A 17651-nucleotide genomic window follows, 5' to 3' on the forward strand; every position below is an offset into this window, starting at 1 on the left:
TAAATGTTTCTAATCTGCAGTGCTTTTAGTATGAAAGAGGAAATAAGGTTTATTTTTTTCCACAGAAAGTTGCCTCTGCTCTCTCTGGTGTTTGTGCAGTGATAACATTTCTTAACCACTTCTCTCACTTTCACATTGTCCTCGCTCAGAGGCCGACCCAGCATTCCTGGACTCTCTCAACAATGGTATGTGTTTGGCCAGCTTCTCAGTCAGGGCACGAGAAGAGCTGAGGACGTTCATTATCTCACCTCAGCAGCTGGCTGAATTATAGCTTTTACCTTTGATAGCAGACAAAGACTGACCAGTCATCGCCTTTGTTCTTAAATGCTGGGCCAGATGAGGTGACGTTGTCACTTTTGTCTCCTGTTTCACCAGTTAGGTATAAACTTTTAAAGTAAACTTCAGCACTCAGAAGACCAGCAACTATTTTCAAGTGAGATATAAGTTTGTTGTGGGGCTGCCCCAGCATTTAATAAATGTTTAAAACTGTATGCTCTTTCTTCACCACATCTTCACCAGAGGCCACTCAACCACACACATGGCTCGGTCGATGTAGACAGACAGATGGCAGCTTCAGAGTTAGGGTTGCAGAGGTGTGAATTATGTAATCTTTGCAAAATGATCTCTTTTGTATGAGTGTGTGAGCATGGGGGTTGTTGCACATGGATAGCTACCAGACGTTGGCACTGTGCAGTTTTCAAGCTAGGAGATGAAAGCCCCCTGGGGGTGCAGGGTGCACAGGGTAATCGGGTTCACCAGTGTTCACCTGCCCTTGCACTGAAGTTAAGTGGAGGAGATCAGGAAAAAAAAAGAGAATTGGGATCTGTGTTTCTCAATGCTATGTGAGCTTTGATGGACAACAGACAGCACAGCCATTGTTGGCATAGGTGTAGTTTCTCCTTTGCTCTACTCCAGATGCTTGGAAAACTGGGATCTGACCGCAGCTGTTTGGGAATGGACAGGAAACCCCATTCGCCCCCCCAGCCACCGCCCCCTCTCTGCTGCGTCATACAGCTTTGGAATGATTGTATTATGGTGCGCTGTGCACATTTCAAATTACCCTAGCCCACCTACTTTGTAAATTACTCTCCATGCAGCTCTCAAAATGTCTTTGCCATGAACATTTTAACTCACTTCCATCTGTCAAAAACAAAAACTGCGAGAAATGCTCTTTATCATGCAGAGCGTTCTACTGCGAGCAAGTAACTGCTGACAGTTCATTGAGCTATTCTACACCTCATCCCCACAGTTACTTTCGCTTAACCCCAGCTGACATGTTATCCAATCCGGTACACACCACACAGTCTGCCACACAGACACACAGCTGCATGGTAGACCTTGTCACACTGTGCCTGGAAGTCCTCAAGACTCGAAGCAATCAAGGAAAAAGAAAGAAAAAGAAGACAAAAAAGGGAAAACATCTTGACACTGACTTGACACACTGATGAAAGCCTGTATGCCCTTACCTCTGTGCCGCTGACAACCTGTAATTGAGGAGGAACCCTATTACTAACCTTATTTTGAGAGAAGTAGCATGTAATAGTGCTGTCTCCTTTATTGCTGTGGAGCCCCGTTTCCATCTTTAATGCATTTCCGTGATTCGCACAAGATTTTATTTAAAGGACTATTACAAATGAGCTGAATTTAGATTTATGAATAAATTTTTTGTGTCCACAATTTTCCACCTCAATCATGTAGAGAGTGTGAAAGGATTGTTATCTTGTCTCTTAAATAACAATCAAAGGAATTATAGGAACATCTCATACTTTGGATAATTGCACTGTTGCAGACTGAGGTGACAGAGTTTCAGGGTCTGGTGAAGCACAGGCAGTAAACAGCTATTATGAAGTGTGCAGGTATGTTAGGTGACAGTTGTCCTTTGTAACTGAACTCTGTTTGCTGGATAGTTTTCATCAGGTGAAAGAATATGATAATGGAGGATGGTGCCTGTGAAGCAAAGCATATCACACTTTACCTGAAGTTGTCTTCACAAGTATTGTATGTTTGTCTTATTGGTTAGATAACAGTGATTGTCCATGATGTTTAAATCGCAAGACATTGGAAGGTGGAGCTGCTGGATGGTTGTGTTACTTGTTACAGAATAAATGAATGAGTAGAGTAGATAAGACTTTTACTGCACTTATCTGTGTTCTTTAGTTTGATATTAAACCACAAAAATTCAAATATAAGCAGCCCTCTCAGGAAGGTGTAAAATGTGGTGAAACCAGCCTAAAAGATAATGTCTGGACTTTGTCCAGAGTCAATCTTTCACACATGCAACACACAGCTGAAGATTGTTCATGCCTGACTTGTGTACATAAATTGTATGTATTCCATTTAAAGTGGGGTATACACCCACATTTAAATGGGAACGAGATAGTAGATTGATCCTTGATCTGCTGGTAAAATGTCAATAAATATAGCAATAATATTTAATAGGCTACATGATTATGGTAGTTGTTTTTACAGCTGTTTTTGATGCCTGTAAATTAAACTTTTTTATGTGCATATGTTAATACAATTAGTCAAAGATGTTGATGCAGTCACACATACACATACACCCTCTATTGGTAGAGCTGATGGCCTGAGGGAGACTAAGATAAACAATATTATGTTGGTGCTATGTGAAGTTCGTGCAGGCAGTCAGTGAGGTGGCGGTGTGGTAGGGGTGTGGGTGAGTGTATAGGACCCGCATAGTGCAGGAGTGGTGACTTTATATAAGCTGTGAAGGTTACACAATGAATCACACTGTCACACATTGTATCAGTTTGTGTGTTTGTTCATTAGCGGGACAAACAAACGGTGCGATATCACTGTTTTCCACGTGTTCCCTCTTAACTAAATATCAAAACATTTTGTTATTTAAGTCACATCTGTACTTGACATCGATGCTCCCTGAACACTCTCATCTTCAAATAACTGACAAGATAGTAAACATGTCTGCAGTAACAGGCACTTAAACACTGTGCTTCCATTAGGACTAGTTAAATGTCAAGAAATCCTGACATTACTCAAACACAGCCTTACAAGCAGAGACGCAATTACAGACACTGAACAAGTCACAGTTCAAGAGAGTCACACTCCTCACTTTCTGATACTGACACTAGTGCACCGGTTGAAATTTGTTTACCTCTTTCTTTAGATCAAGAGTGGTAAGACGCAGACGGAGTGTCAGCGGCTGCTGCTGAGGAGCCTGCAGTTCCTGGAGCGCTACATTTACCTCATCCTCTTCAACACATACCTGCATTTAGAGAAGAAGGACTCCTGGCAGCGCTCCTTCTCCCGCTGGATGGAACAGGTACAAGATGGCCGTCATCAGCATCCACTCTCACAGCTCTGTCAGTCTGGAGACTTTTTTACTACATCTGTAGCCTTAGTAATCAATAGTACATTAATTACATACAGTTTACAGACAGAAGAGATCACACCTGATTTGTAGGTAATCGCTACTTCACCTTTATTTATTGAAATGCAGAAACAGGATTTTTTTTCCAATCTGCACATTGGGAGCTTGTCAACAGTTTCATTTAGGGTTTCTTGTAGGAATTTACAAGCTGGTTCTCATTCTATTGAGGCCTGGTTCGTCACACACTGAACTTCATATTGTCTGTGTTTTTGTTGGTACATTGATCGTTTGGCCAGCTGTTGGCCAGCTACAGTAAAGTGAAGAATTTATGTGCATTCCAAACAAATGAGTAGTCTTTAAGTGCTACCCAAGACACACATGCACACACACACGCACACACACACGCACACAGGAAAAATTTGTTGCAATATGCAATATTTAAAAAAAGAAACTAATTTTCCTTTGAAACAGACAGATATTAAAATATGAATTTTATCTTTGCTTTATATTGTATATTATATTGTCTTGTATTTTTTCAGCTTTGCTCTAAACTAAGCAGAACCTCTTGTCTGAGATTTTGTACAAGTTATATTTCCCACCAAAGAGCACACGTCAAGTTATTTGTCCTTAGGCACAATTATGCCTAAGGACAAATATTATGTTAAGTCTCTGCTAAACACAACCAAACACATCATGGTCATGTTTGGACTTTAGCCTATAACTTCACAGCCAGTTTCTATTCTTATTTGTGAACAGACGGTCTGCAGAGAAACGCCCAAGGGGCCTGGAATGTTTGAAAAATCACTGAATGAAAATCTCCTCCTTCTTTGTCCTTATTGAGGTGGATTAAACTCAAAGAAAAAATGCAGAATTCCAAAATAGACTGGAACAATCGCTGTGAAAACAATTGTCACAGAAATATGCGCAGTCAATCGGGGCATATTCTTCCTGTTATGAATAGCAAATATATGTGGTGCATCAGGGTGACTCTAATGGCCAAGTTATGCCATGAGAAAATACAGGCATGCACACAGGGGGCAGGAGCAATCTGCTGTGAAGTAAGCAACAGAAAACATCGTATAGACAGCCATCTGTTTTTGCTAGTAATGCCTTTTTTCTTGTGTTCTTCCTTTCCTTCCCTTATGCATGAAATCACATGTTAATTGGCACAGCAGTCTGGTCTGAGTATGTGCTGCAATAAATTTGGTCTCTAGGATTTCTCAGAAATCCAATTAAATTATGCATAACTCTGTTCATATTCACTACTTACCCCCAATGGTAAATTTTCTCTTATAAGAGCAACTGCTGGCCCCTCACAGGTGTCTCATGTTGCACTTTCCACTGCCAATTTATGTCAATTCTCCTGCATCACCAGGAACACCATCCTGGGGCCATGTCTGAGCAGGAAGGTACAGAAATTGCCTAGATGTCCCCGTGCAGTCAAGTCTCACATATACAGACGCTGGACAAGGACCGGAAGGGAAAGAGTAGCCAGGCTGGAACATCACAGTCAGTCATCAACTGAATGGAAAACATCATTCAAATCACAAAAAAACGCAAATTTAGGTGCTGAAATGTCTGCTTTCACTAGAAAATTGGATTACACATTCTTTAAATCACCATGGTCAGATTCTGAAATGACAAGCAGCACAAGCATGTGGAGGCCACATCAGATTTACAGGAACATTTACCAGCAACCCAATGCAGCCTCAGAACTCATCCCATCGATCCAGCTCATGTTTTGCGGCGGTTAACAGAGACAGCCATCATTATCTGATAATTTCCTGCACAAAGTACTCCTTCACTTCAGAATGAAACTCCTGCGAAGAACTGATTAGAATTATTTTACTGTGCTGCCTATGGTGGAGCTGTTGCTTGAATTAAATCTAATCATCCTGGAGGCGGCAACATCATGACCAATTCTTTCTCCACATAAGAAAACTCTGCCTCACCCAGTTTATGCGTTGGGGGTAGAAGTCCAAACACGCAGCAGTGGCATTGCCATAAATTAAGTACAATTAAATACATTTTTTTCCTGCTTCTCTCTCTCTGCTACATATATTTTCATGCAGCATACATGTACACTGTGTGGTTGAGAGTATGCACCCAAGGTAGATATTTATTCCAACAAGACGGTTGCTGTGGCAACCATTCTCTCTGGCATTAGGGTTAGGATTAGGTGTCACCTTAAAAAGATCTTTATTCTGATTGATTTCTGAGTCCACCACAGACCTACAGAGAACATAAGAAAGATGTCAGCTTCAGCTTTCATAGGAATCATATACACACATTTGAGCATCCAAATGTTTGGTTTGGTTGTAACCCAAACAATAATTCGAAAATCTCAGATATTGTTCGGGAACACACCCGATACATTGTCCACAACATTGTTGTTGTGATGTGTTTACTGGCCCAGTTGCAGGAGAATCTGGCAGCAGCCCAACCAATCTGACTTAGCCAACCTCAGGGGACAATCATTAGCCTATCACCAGTGACCGTGGCAGGATCATTAATGACAAACTGCGACGCCAGAGGCAGCAGTCAGGGGGTCATCTCCATCACTGGCCATGCTTTTAAAGCAGCAGTTACACAACCTGTCAGCTGCAGACGGGCACAGTCTGTCCTGCATCCTACATTGGAGCTGTATGAATGTGTGTGTGTGTTTGAACTAATTTGATCTCTATATCCACTAAAATCAGCTGCACTATGTTCACAGAGCAGCAGCCTGTACCAGCTAATATGGAGCCTCTGATATGTTTTGGCTCTGTTAAAAATGGATTGTGCCAGTATGCAGTCAGAAACTCCGAAATTTGAATATCAAAGTTAAAATGCTGTCAAAAAGGATGTCATTAATAGCACCATTTACCCTGATATGTGGTGTTTAGGTTTGCTAGAATAGCTTTAGTATTTTCTTAGACTAGTGCTTGATTTAAAACATTTACTATGAGCTATCAAGCACAGTCACTACTGTGAGCTCTTGTACAACCCTTTGTACAGCAGTTGCCACCTTTCATCGTGTTTTCAAATTTCACATCCTTTCAGTGGGTTGCTCTGGAGGATGCTGCTTATCAGGTGCCACTGTAGATGACTCTGTTTGCTTGGACGGTGGCTCAGAGTGGTCAAAAAAGTATGAAAGAGGTGAAAAGAGGAAAGTAATCGTTAGCACGGACAACACGATCTGCCACTGCATGTATGTAAGACTCCATGTGGACCTGAAAATAGTGTCTACACCTACGCAGCTGTCCTTGTGTGTGTTGAAAAGGCAGCATAATCCCCTCCTTTGAAGTAAATAACGCTCCTGCCACATTGTGTGCACATTGGACAAATATTGTCCTTAGCGCCATGAGTCCATGTTGCTCTGTGGCCATGTAGTGAGATCAGAGAAAAAACATCAGAGGAGTTATTGGAATTGAAATCCATGTTTGCTAATCCAAAAGGCAGGCCTTTACACAATGGTAGGACTTGTGTACAGTGCATACCTCAGATGCCTGCAGAAGAGGTACCCTATCAGTCACTCCAGCTGTTTTGATGTGTGGCACAGAGGCCTCCCTGTCCCCCCTGGACCGGCTTGGTATGTGCAGCCTTTGAGATAGCCGACTGTGGGAAAGACCAACGCCTCCTTACTACCCCCACTCACGGCCACTCCAGCTTTCTAATGAGTATTGGCGTTTGTGATCTCTTCAATTCAGCATGAAAGACATCTCTCCAATAGCTCTGCTTACTGTCACTCAGAAAGCCTGTCCCCACACACCAACATTTTCAAAGCCTGATTATCTGATCAGTTTGGAGTTTATAGATATAATGATTTGCGATTGCTTTATAAATATTCTAACAGGACAAAAGGGGGGGGGGGGGGGGGTGTGCAAATAAGAATAGCTTGTGACAGCTTGTTGTTGAGGCAAGTCAGAATGTCTTTGTCATGTTGGCACCCAGGTGCTCACAGTTCAAAAGGAAGTTATGAAAGTGTCACAGTAAACAGACTCCAAAGAAGTGGCGAGTCTGAAGTAGATCACACATTACACCTGCTCAGTGATGTGTTTGAAAAATGAATGCTGTCACACGGTCGGCCGCCTGAACTCCCCTTCAAAACTTTAAGCAATTAAAGCGGAGCTTATCACCACAGCTGCACTGGTTGTGTGGGCACACTTCAGCGTCTGTAAACATGACACAGATCACTAAGTTGGCAAAGTATATGCCAGGAAAATTGTAAACTGAAGGCTTTTGAGACATAGTAGGCTATCAAATCGACAAACTTGTGGACAAACTGCTATCCCACTTGAACAGCTGAGCCACAGCCGCCTTTTCGTCACAGCTATAAATCAGCGGTCTGAACCTTGACTCTTCCCATCCATTAAAGCGTCAAGACACTGAACTCCAGTAGCTTTGGATGAGCCACTGTCTGTGTTTGTAAAAAATTACCAAGATAAATATAGCAGTTAATGATGATAGCAGCCAGGCTTAGCTCTGTGGCTAATTACAGACTCGCAGAGCTGCTAACAGGTGTAGACTGTATGTTTGGTTTGTGTGACTGTCACACTTGGCTGAACCATTTGAAGGAGAAAAAGGGTTAGGTCTGCATGGTTGAGTTCAAAATTGGTACCATAGGATCATATACACTATGACATTAGGTGTGGAGGGGGTGTCAATTAAGTCAGCTAGAAATATATTGAGCCATAGACTGTGCATAACAATGGACGTCATCATAGTGGACCAGGTGGACCTGTTACACCCACAATTATGCAGAATTTCAAGAGTTAGATAAAAAAGAGCAACCAAACTTGGCCATTTTATCATGTAGGTCTATGGAGATTGACCCCCAGAGGCTGCAGAGGGAACTGCACTTTTTGACATTTGCATTGACCACAGAAAAAGAGTTAGGAAAAGTGGAAATTCATTCTGACGTACTCAGCATCTAGCAAACTTTTTAGGGGTCACTTATTCTGTACTGGATGCACATGAATTTTTTAGGGCTGTTGTTACAGGATGTCAACACCCCCTGCTCTAACTCCCCTGAGATTGCATCCTGCTCTTACTTTCCACATCAGCCACCTGACATCCTCTTTGGGGGGGGGGGGGCTCTCTTACTTTTCACTGTTTCTGATTTTTCACACATCCCCCTTTCAGACAGCTGGGCTGTGGAGCTGATGAGTCAGGTTATCCTTGTTAACAGCACAAATCTGGAGCTTCTCCTGGGAGTCACATCCACTGACTAATGGTTCAGTCATTTGTTCCAATCAAAAAGGCAGTCAGCTGTCCAGGAACACATCAAACATACTGAAAGGCACAAATCATTTTACTTTGCTTTACGATTAATAGAGGCTGCAATATGATCACATCAGTGGGCAGAAAGTTAGAGGAACTGTTAACCTAAAGCATTTTTTAATGTTAAGATGATATCTATTGATTTGATTTTGCATGGTCAGCAAGTAGATAATCCAGACCACACTCTGCGGCGCCTGTGTTTATTTCTGCACAAAGCTGGCAAGCAAAGCTATAATCAGTGTTAGTGAAAGTGATATCTTGATACTGTTATTCCTGTTCATTGTTCCAGTATATCTTCCTCAGCATTTAACATGACAGCTCGTCTTTAAAAGCATCTCCAGCAGCAATTACTGGGTTACCTCACAGCCTTGAGAATATGGCCACAATCATATTTTGTATAGCTAAAAAGTATGCTCCCAGATATGATGCCCTTATTTACCCCAATGTCTAAAAAGCAATCCTCTCCTGTGCTCCTAAATCTGTAGGCCGCTTTACTGCCGGAGGAAAGGAGGGAGAGGTTAATTTGGCAAAACATTTCAGGCCACATTACCTTCAATGAGTCATCCCCTGAACATCTGAATCAATTCCAGTCTATGCAATATGCAACAGAGTAAAAGAAATGGGCTTTTAAAGGGGCTGTGATGTGAAAGTCAATTCATATATCTATTTGACTATTTAATTTAAGTCTTCAGAGAGGACCTGATTGCTTTAACATGTAGTGCTCAGAGGCATCTGCAGCAGAGTAAACTGGGCAAGCTTTGCTTCTAATAGGGTGCCCAATCTCTAGTTTTTTTTTTAATCCGGCTTCTGCTGGGTTTATTTATGTTTGTTGGTGTTGTTTGGCTTTATTGACAGATGTTTCTGGTTGTCCATGGTGTTTCCCATCAATCCTCCAGTGTGTGACAGCCACAGCAAACCATGAGTCAGCTTGATCCACTGATTTAACACCAAACTCTCTCTCGAGGGAACTCTCTCCATCTTCCTCTCTGTCCTCATTCATTCAGTCATGATTCAGAGACTGGAGAACATACTGTTTCCATGGTGTTGTTCCAAGGCTGTTCCATCACTGTGGTAGTAAACCTCTGGTGCTTCCAGTCCCCTGAAATTCAAATCTATGCACAGTGCAAGCCTCATATAAACACTCTTCAAATGAACTTCCATTCACTCTCATGCTGAGGTCAGTGAGCCAGAGTGAAAGGCAATGGCCGGAGCATTTAGACAAACTGGGGTTCAATGTCTTCTCAAAAACACTTCACTTCACTTGTGGACAAGAAAAGCTAGGCATTGACCTCTAAATCTCTCTTCGTCAGGAGTGTGCCCTTGTTATTTGCATTTATGTTGTACCTATTAGTGTGGGATGATGTACTGGTAGTTCTGATAGTGTGTGGGAAGATTTTCTTTTGAAAGCTCAGCAATAAGTAGGTCTATTTTAATTTGGAAATATTTTCCCTTTTGCTCAACTTAATCTGGCTAAGAGTCCTGAATCATCACTAATAAGGCAGCGACTCCAATATGTAGGCACTCACTGCCACATTGCAGTTTTTATATGAAATCACACATCAGTAAGTTAAAACATGAACTTAACCTCAAGCAGCTGCAGAATTAAAATAATAGGAAGGAAGACAAAGTCTTTATAATCCTGATAGGCGATCTATGTTAGCACAGACAACCATAGATGCTATAAAGCTGTAGACAAACCATCTGTGGCATCACCCATAGATTCCTGAAGAGCTGTTGGCATCCCCATGAGAGGCTCTAACTGTTGGCATGCTGGCTGCACCTTAGACCTCATTCACACTGGGGAAATCAATCCGGGTAGTAGTTCGGGCCGTATCTGGATATATCTGGATGTTTTAATCCAAATACAGGCAAAGAGGTTGAGCGCAAGTGGAGCTGAAGCAGGCAGGCAGTCTTTGAAGCTGGAAGCTCGTTATTTCCTAGCTCTGGTTGTTGCTGCTTGTTGCCAACTAGAGGGGCTGCTACAATATTAAATTTCCTCCATAAAATATAATTATGGCCAATTTAGGAATAAAAATGCTCTCAATGAAATGAGCCTGCACCATGAACAGCCTGAATGTCACACTTTATTCAATGACCAGTTAGAAGTATTCACCTGTGTTTGTGTAATTACTCCCATTCCTACACATCTGCCACTTCCTGTATCCAAACCCACAGCAGATACCTATTTTTATTGTGGTTTAACTCTTTAAAAAGTGTTTGTGTGATCACAATAAGAAAGAAAAGAAAAGGCCTGTTGTTGCGTGTTTATTAACGTTTTGTGTGTTTCTGTGTTAGGTGGCTGCCAGAGCCGGAGTTTATGACATCCTCAACCAGCTGGGCTTCTCCGAGTTTGAAAACCCGAGGGACACATCGCTGGCCAGGCTGCGCTGCCGCTGGCAACAGCAGAACATTCAGTCACTTCCTTTCCGAGGGGAGTTCATCTGAGGAGGGGATCACTGTGAATGCACCAAAACAGTACTGTGCTTTTCAGAATAAAAGACATTTCCAGTAACATTATCACGCCTTCTCTATTTACCCCCTCGTGTGTTATGTATACCTTCACGTCTTTTGTTGTTTGTGTTAACTCACTGGCAGTGTTAACATTTTGTAGCTGCTAAGCAAAATGTTTCAGAAGTTTATATTTGTGCCTTGGCCGTTTTTTTTTGTATTATTAATGGTAGATTTAGGATTTAATATGTACACAGTTTTTTACTGTATTACAAAATGTCTTCACTCATGTCAACCTTTTAAAACTTCTGTTCGAACAAGAAATGTTGCTGTGGAGGGAGAGGAGTAAATTGCAGTGTGTTGTCAGCCAACAATTTTGGTTGCATGCCACAACTATTTGCTGTTGTGGGACTGATATTTTTCTTGAGTCCTGATTTTTTTTTTCTTTCTTAAAGCCACAGCTGTTATGAATGGCTGTTCATTTGTGTGCTTGAGATTTTTGTAGAAGAGTCCCATGTGTACATATGAAAGCTGTTATTTAAATGCTAATATGTTGTTGAGTTTTCTAAAACTGATCCGAATGGCTGATTTTTAGAGGGTGGATTTTTATGTTACAGTATAACGGCAGTAAAATGTCCCTCTGTTTTTACTTATGTTTTACTATATTTTTTTCCCCCATTTATTTCCACATGCACAGGTACTAACATGTCAGAAATTTTACTTTGAAGCAGTTTGTGTTTATTTTTTACAGCTTTGTAGTAAAACAGAAGGTAGTACACCAGAGATAACGATCTTTTTACTCCTCATAAACCTGGTTTTTACATTATCAATCTGTAATTCTATCTCAAAAATTTCACAAATCCAAGATGGCTGCTCTGTGTATTAATAGCATTGAACACTAGCAACTAATGTTGCTATGTTTGCAAAATATAGGTAGCATTAGTATATCTGGCTAGTTAGCGCTAATATTCCACAATGATGAGCAAAACAAGTAGTATCCATCTTGGTATACAGCCGTGATATTTAAAAATGAACTACTGTTATCACGTTTGTAATACACATGTTTATATGTAAACAGCAGGTGGCAGTATTGCACCTTAAGAGCGTTAGCTCTAATAAAAAAGAAGAAGAAGATGAAAGTCGCTTCCTAGCTAGCTACAAGCAGAATGTGTGGCTACAACTGCAGAAAGTTAGCTCTTCAGTGTGGGTGAGTGTTTTTGAACAGTGTATTTGCTGTAGACATCAGTTGGCCAAAAAATCACCAATATGTTCATCCACCAGAGAGCAAGTTGCCAATTCTAAATGTTGTATTGTTAAAGCTAAGCTGTTAGCAATTTCTCTTCTGGTTGGTGGCATTAAAAAAAGAGAGAGCCAGAGATTCAGGCTGTAGTGAGAATGTGGTCAAATTGTGGCGTGAGATCATTCACACCTCCAACTTCCTGATGTTAATGTATTAGCAGTACATAGCATAGCCTCAAGCAGGGAACTACAGAGACAACACACTTTGATGTGTTGGAGTTTCCCCTCTTTTATCAGCTTGGCTTACACAGAAGTCACATCACCAGTCTGTCAGCAGGTATCAAATAATACATACGACTCTAAAATATATGGTTGTAGACAGCTAGACCTGCAAAAATGATGTGTGACTTGGGATTTGGGCGGAAGAAAAGATAAATGAGGGTTAAACATACACTCATATCACTGCAGCTCATGTTGGTGAAGGACACAGTCACTCTTTTAAATCTATAGGGGAGAGCAGCCATTGTTAATAGTGCAGATTTTTTTGTACCTTTTTTATTGTTCCTGTGAATTTACCTATAAATCCTGCCTTAAAACTCATTCCTGTTCCTAAACGCACACAATCTTCATGTGGCTTCAGTAACATTCTTAATGTTTTAGCTATGCTTTTAATTTAATTTTTTATCATTAAACAGCACCTCTAGTCTTTTATTTTCTGTATGGGTGGTTTTTTGGAGGCTAAAATAAATAATTTAGATGGATTCAATTGCTCGTCTGCTTTTGGTATTATTTCATTGTAGAAATATAAAACTGTCCCATGTGTGCCAAGGATTTGGATTCTTCTGTCCATTTTACACACCACCGTCCACTTGTGCTTTGTTTTATTGAGGTTTCCGATTCTTTGATGGAGCCAAATGATTGTCTCTTCCCTCCTTGGTTTCCTTTCTATCCCCTCTGCCCCCTCTCTTCTCCTTCCTTATCTCTCCCATCATCTTTAGCTCCAGATATGCACCGCTAAGAACCCTCTCCTATATCCATGCGGCCTCTCTGTCTTGTGTCGGTGCCCGCCTCAGAGAGCAGCGGAGCAAGTTATGAGCATCGAGCAGCATACATTTACACAAAACAGATGATTCATTGTTGGGCTGAAATCTTAACATATTCCATACACAGTAATAAAGAGCTTAGGGAGATCAAAAGACTAATCTGAGTTGCCGTTTGATGTGGACAGGTAAGGTCTTAATTAAAAAAAAAAAAAAAAAAAAAAAAATATGGTCACTCTCTCAAGAATGGAGGGCTGTGTGAGGATTAAAAGCCACCAGCCGGCACATCAGTGAAGCTCACTTGGCTTCGCTGGCCTGCTTTGAAAGGCTGATATCCCAGATCACTTCCCATCTTGTAAGTGCATAGCAGGCTTATCTTTGGGAGTACGGAAGTTGTTAGGATTTTATCACACCACAGCCTATCCTGGATTATTGTAAATGGAAACCAAGTGGTCCGGATTGAAACGCTTCCTTTATAGTTTGTTACACTTGTTTCCTTTTTACATCATTTGACTTTTATGAGCTCATTTATCCCTTTTTGTTTGGCATGTTACAGTTCTGAATTTCTCTTCGCCAACAGAGACAAATCGGTTAAAATAACATACGGATATGGAGAGAGGCTATTCAGTTGCAGCATGCGGCCAACTTGACTCCAGGTCAAGATAAGCCCAGGACATGAGGACCATGCTTGGATGATATAGCGGCCCCTCGCCTTTGAAATCCCTTCCAAACTCATTGAGATACTCCCCAATGTGAAACTCAAGCTAGTGGTTCTGAAGGATCCAGAGATTACAGCGGACAAAGAGCGGCATTGAGAGGTGAGCAGCGAGAGGGGATGTAATGAACTTCATGTGAAAAGCTTCCCTGCAGATGAGAGAGCTGCTCAGGACAGGATAGTTGTAAGAGGGGGGTGGGGTGATGAGGTGGGGGTCCATGGGTGCATCGGTTGTCCTGTTTTGATTGTTCTTGTGCGTGTTACGGGTTTCATTACAAACACCTCAGAAGCTCAAGTGCACTCTCAATCCTCTCTAAGATTAGATCAAAAACAACAGGACAGTAAGGGTCTTTGAAGACGTGCTTTTAAATCTGCACTGGCGGATGCACATCCAGGCCTTCATTTACCTGCTAGCAATAACACACAATCCCTGATGGGCTGTGAATTACACACCCCACTGAGCAAGGTAATGAAAAGTCTCAGCTGGCAGGATAAAAACTACGGATTGAATTGATAGAGAACCTCTAAATACTTGTTTCTACTGTTGTTTAAATTAATCCCATTGACTGAGGGGTTTGTTATTCAGAGGCCCGGTGCTTGGTTTGGTATCTTGTTGTGTGGATGCCAAATAAGAAGATAACAAACACCTGAATAAAGCCACTGCTAATGCTGTCTTAGAAGTAAATGAAAGTATCTCCCATGATGAATGTCAACCGTAGGTTTCCTGAAGAACGGCTGTGGAGGAAACGGCCATCTTGGCGATTCTGGCACTAGTTAAACTCCTGGTTAGTCCAAAGCAGTAAATCCCTTAATATAATATAATATAATATAATATTGCCCACATCCATTATACCAATGTTGTTCTTTTGTCTGATGGAAGGTGATGATATCAATATATGGATGTTTTCCACCAAATTGCAACAAAGTCATTACTGTAATAAATTTAACTTCTCAAATTAACTTGTAGTGATGCAGACATGCAAATGCAGTTTCTGACACTTCTGTCCTAACTGCATTTCCAACAAGATATTATACCATGGTGACACATTTTTTTGTTGTTTTGAAGTTGTTTAACCTGCATTAACTTGCATTGTAAGCTTTTTTGAGTATAACTTAATGTTTTCCTGGCCAAAACATAACATTGGTGATATATTGACTGATGTCACACTTCACTCGATCGTGGAACGATAAAGCAACAAAAGTCTTGGGGCAGGTTGGGGATGCTGGTGGTTGTAAGCTGGGGTTTGCATCTGCCCAACATTTCTTTTCACTTGTGGTACCCTTTTGTTTTCACTCACAGTTTGAGTTGGGTATTAAAAACTAAGGTTAAGCCTTAAAAAACAAGGTAGGAGGTTTGATGTAAAATAAAAATAAAAAGCATGGTTTGCCTTTAAGCAGATGCATTTATAACATTAAATACCTTTTAAAGGGAAAACCGTGGACACAAGTGACATGAAATGACACATGAAACATGAAAAATGTGTAGAAATTGGTGTATTGTTAAGACAGATTTAGTGACACCAGGCTGGCATTTCTCAGCTCAGGAAGTACTGCTTTATTCTGCTATTTGGTTTTTTTGTGACACCAATATCTAAGGAAACAGTAACTATTTCTTTAATGTTCCATCAGGTTCAATTAAAAACAAACATTATATGGACCTTTGCTCTATAGGAGTTACAGTTAGAGTACAGTTAGAGATACAGATAAAAAAGACTCCCACACTAATCAAATGTTCTCTACAAGGAGAGTCAAGTGAAACTCATTTGTTTTATCAGCCCAGAATTCCCTCCATCCACTCACTGCAGATGCTCCTCTTCCCTCAAGCTGCCGGGCAGACTAGCAGCTGCTTTGCATCTTGCTGCATCAGAGATGAAAAGTCACATATTTTCTCAGCACGCTGGCATGGCTAGACCACATTACAGCACACGCTGAGGCATCCACAGTTCCACACGCTGTACTGTAACTTCTCCCCACAGCTAGAAACACAGTGGAAGGAGCTTGATTTTTTTTTTCTTTCACCTCCACCCATACAAACTGAAGTATTCTGCAAATTAGATGTGTCTGATTCAAAATAGTTTAATGAATCGTCTCTCTGAGGATCACATGTGAATATCTTACTTTGTGAAGCACAGACTGTTCTGTAGTAGAAAATTGTTCTGGTGTGTGGACTTAACCACAGACTGTGAGTGGAGCTATTCATTTCAGAAGGGGAAAAAACAAGGCTTCTAATTGAATACTATGCTATATTGTGGAATGTCATCCTGGCTTTTAGACACATGAAACAGTATGGATGGAAAAACAGCATAAAACTTCTCACAAGCCAGTTAATGGTTTCCATCTCTTAATGCTGTGGTTAGTTTCCATTGCTTATTAATGCACAACTCTGGATCACCATCCAGTCCTCTCATGGCTGGGGGTGGATGTGTATGTGTGTGTGGGTTGGGGGGAAAGTGACTCCTCAAAGCCCACACCTGCTCTACATTGACCATCCATGGCAGCATTGAGCTAATTAGCCACAGAGTGAGGCGTCCTTATCTGGGGGGCCCCCCAGACACAGTCGAGGAGCCATGGAGGGAAAAGAACGTCCAGTCTAGACACCTTATTTCTCTGGAAGTCAGAACCCAATTTCAGCCCAACCCTCGCCTCTTCCTTTGAGAGGGATTCCAGAGTTGTTGGTTCAGTCTCAGTGTGGTCATGTCTGACTAAAGTCTGGACTCCAGCAGGGTGAGCCGTGGCCAAAGAAATCCAAAGTTTTAACAGGCTGTCATTCCACTGATGAAATCTACTGTACAGCTTTCACACATTCTAAGCCTCTAATGATAGTGCTGGATTTATTCCCTTTTTTTCTGCAAATGGAACAAGTGCTCACACAGTGACATCTGCAGGATTAGGCCAGATTATGAAACATAAGACACAAACGATCATAAAATGGGAGTGTGTCTTTGTTGACACTATAGGACAGACATGGAAAATATTTAACAACATCAAAACAGATATTAGTCCTGTAGCCAATGATAGGCTTGACTTTTTAAAGGGCACACCCACACTTTACCTCAACTTGTGCATTGATAAAATAAGAGAGAGACATTTTCAGTGTAAGGGAGTCAAAAAATGTTCTGGGTGGAATGTGCTGTCTATGCTCTGCAGGTTGTCATGAAGATTTTAAAGCACCACTCCGCACTATGTACATCACCAACATCTGACAAGCAGAGCACAGAGCCAATTTATAACATGCCTGTTATACTTTTCTATCCCATTATGTAAACCTTTATGTCTGGAAACCTTTAAAGAGCTGTTTGACAACCTTTTTCTGCTCCTGCAGCTGCAGATTTATGTTATATTTATATCTTTTTCATCCATGGGAAAACCAACTTATCCACTTTTCCGCTTCCATAGTTGCTTCACAAGTTATTGGTTTGGAAAAGAAAATATCAAAGAAAACATGGGTCTTTATCCTTTTTGCCAAACAATAAATACATAAATCAATCAATAATTAACACCTCCTGGGTCAGCTCTTTTGTCTGAATGCCATATGTTATTATAACATGAGACAATGTTGAAGAAATCCTAAAAGTTTTTTTAAATTGCTTTTCTTGTATTT

The 17651-nt window shown here is 41.1% G+C and overlaps 1 protein-coding gene across 4 annotated transcripts in view; it reads left to right on the plus strand.

Moving 5' to 3' along the window:
* pald1a (phosphatase domain containing paladin 1a) overlaps positions 1-13061 on the plus strand; it is a 40695-nt gene extending 27634 nt beyond the window's left edge. For 3 of the 4 annotated variants that reach the window (XM_028431957.1, XM_028431959.1, XM_028431958.1), the window contains exons 19-20: positions 3143-3298; positions 10904-11053. In XM_028431957.1, coding sequence (XP_028287758.1) covers positions 3143-3298; positions 10904-11053 — 306 coding nt within the window. Of the gene's footprint in view, positions 1-3142; positions 3299-10903 lie in introns of all 4 variants that reach the window. The other variant, XM_028431956.1, reaches the window with a different exon arrangement.
* The last annotated feature ends 4590 nt before the right edge of the window (positions 13062-17651 follow it).

The sequence above is a fragment of the Parambassis ranga genome, chromosome 19, assembly GCF_900634625.1.
Source record: "Parambassis ranga chromosome 19, fParRan2.1, whole genome shotgun sequence".
Taxonomy (NCBI): Eukaryota; Metazoa; Chordata; class Actinopteri; family Ambassidae; genus Parambassis; species Parambassis ranga.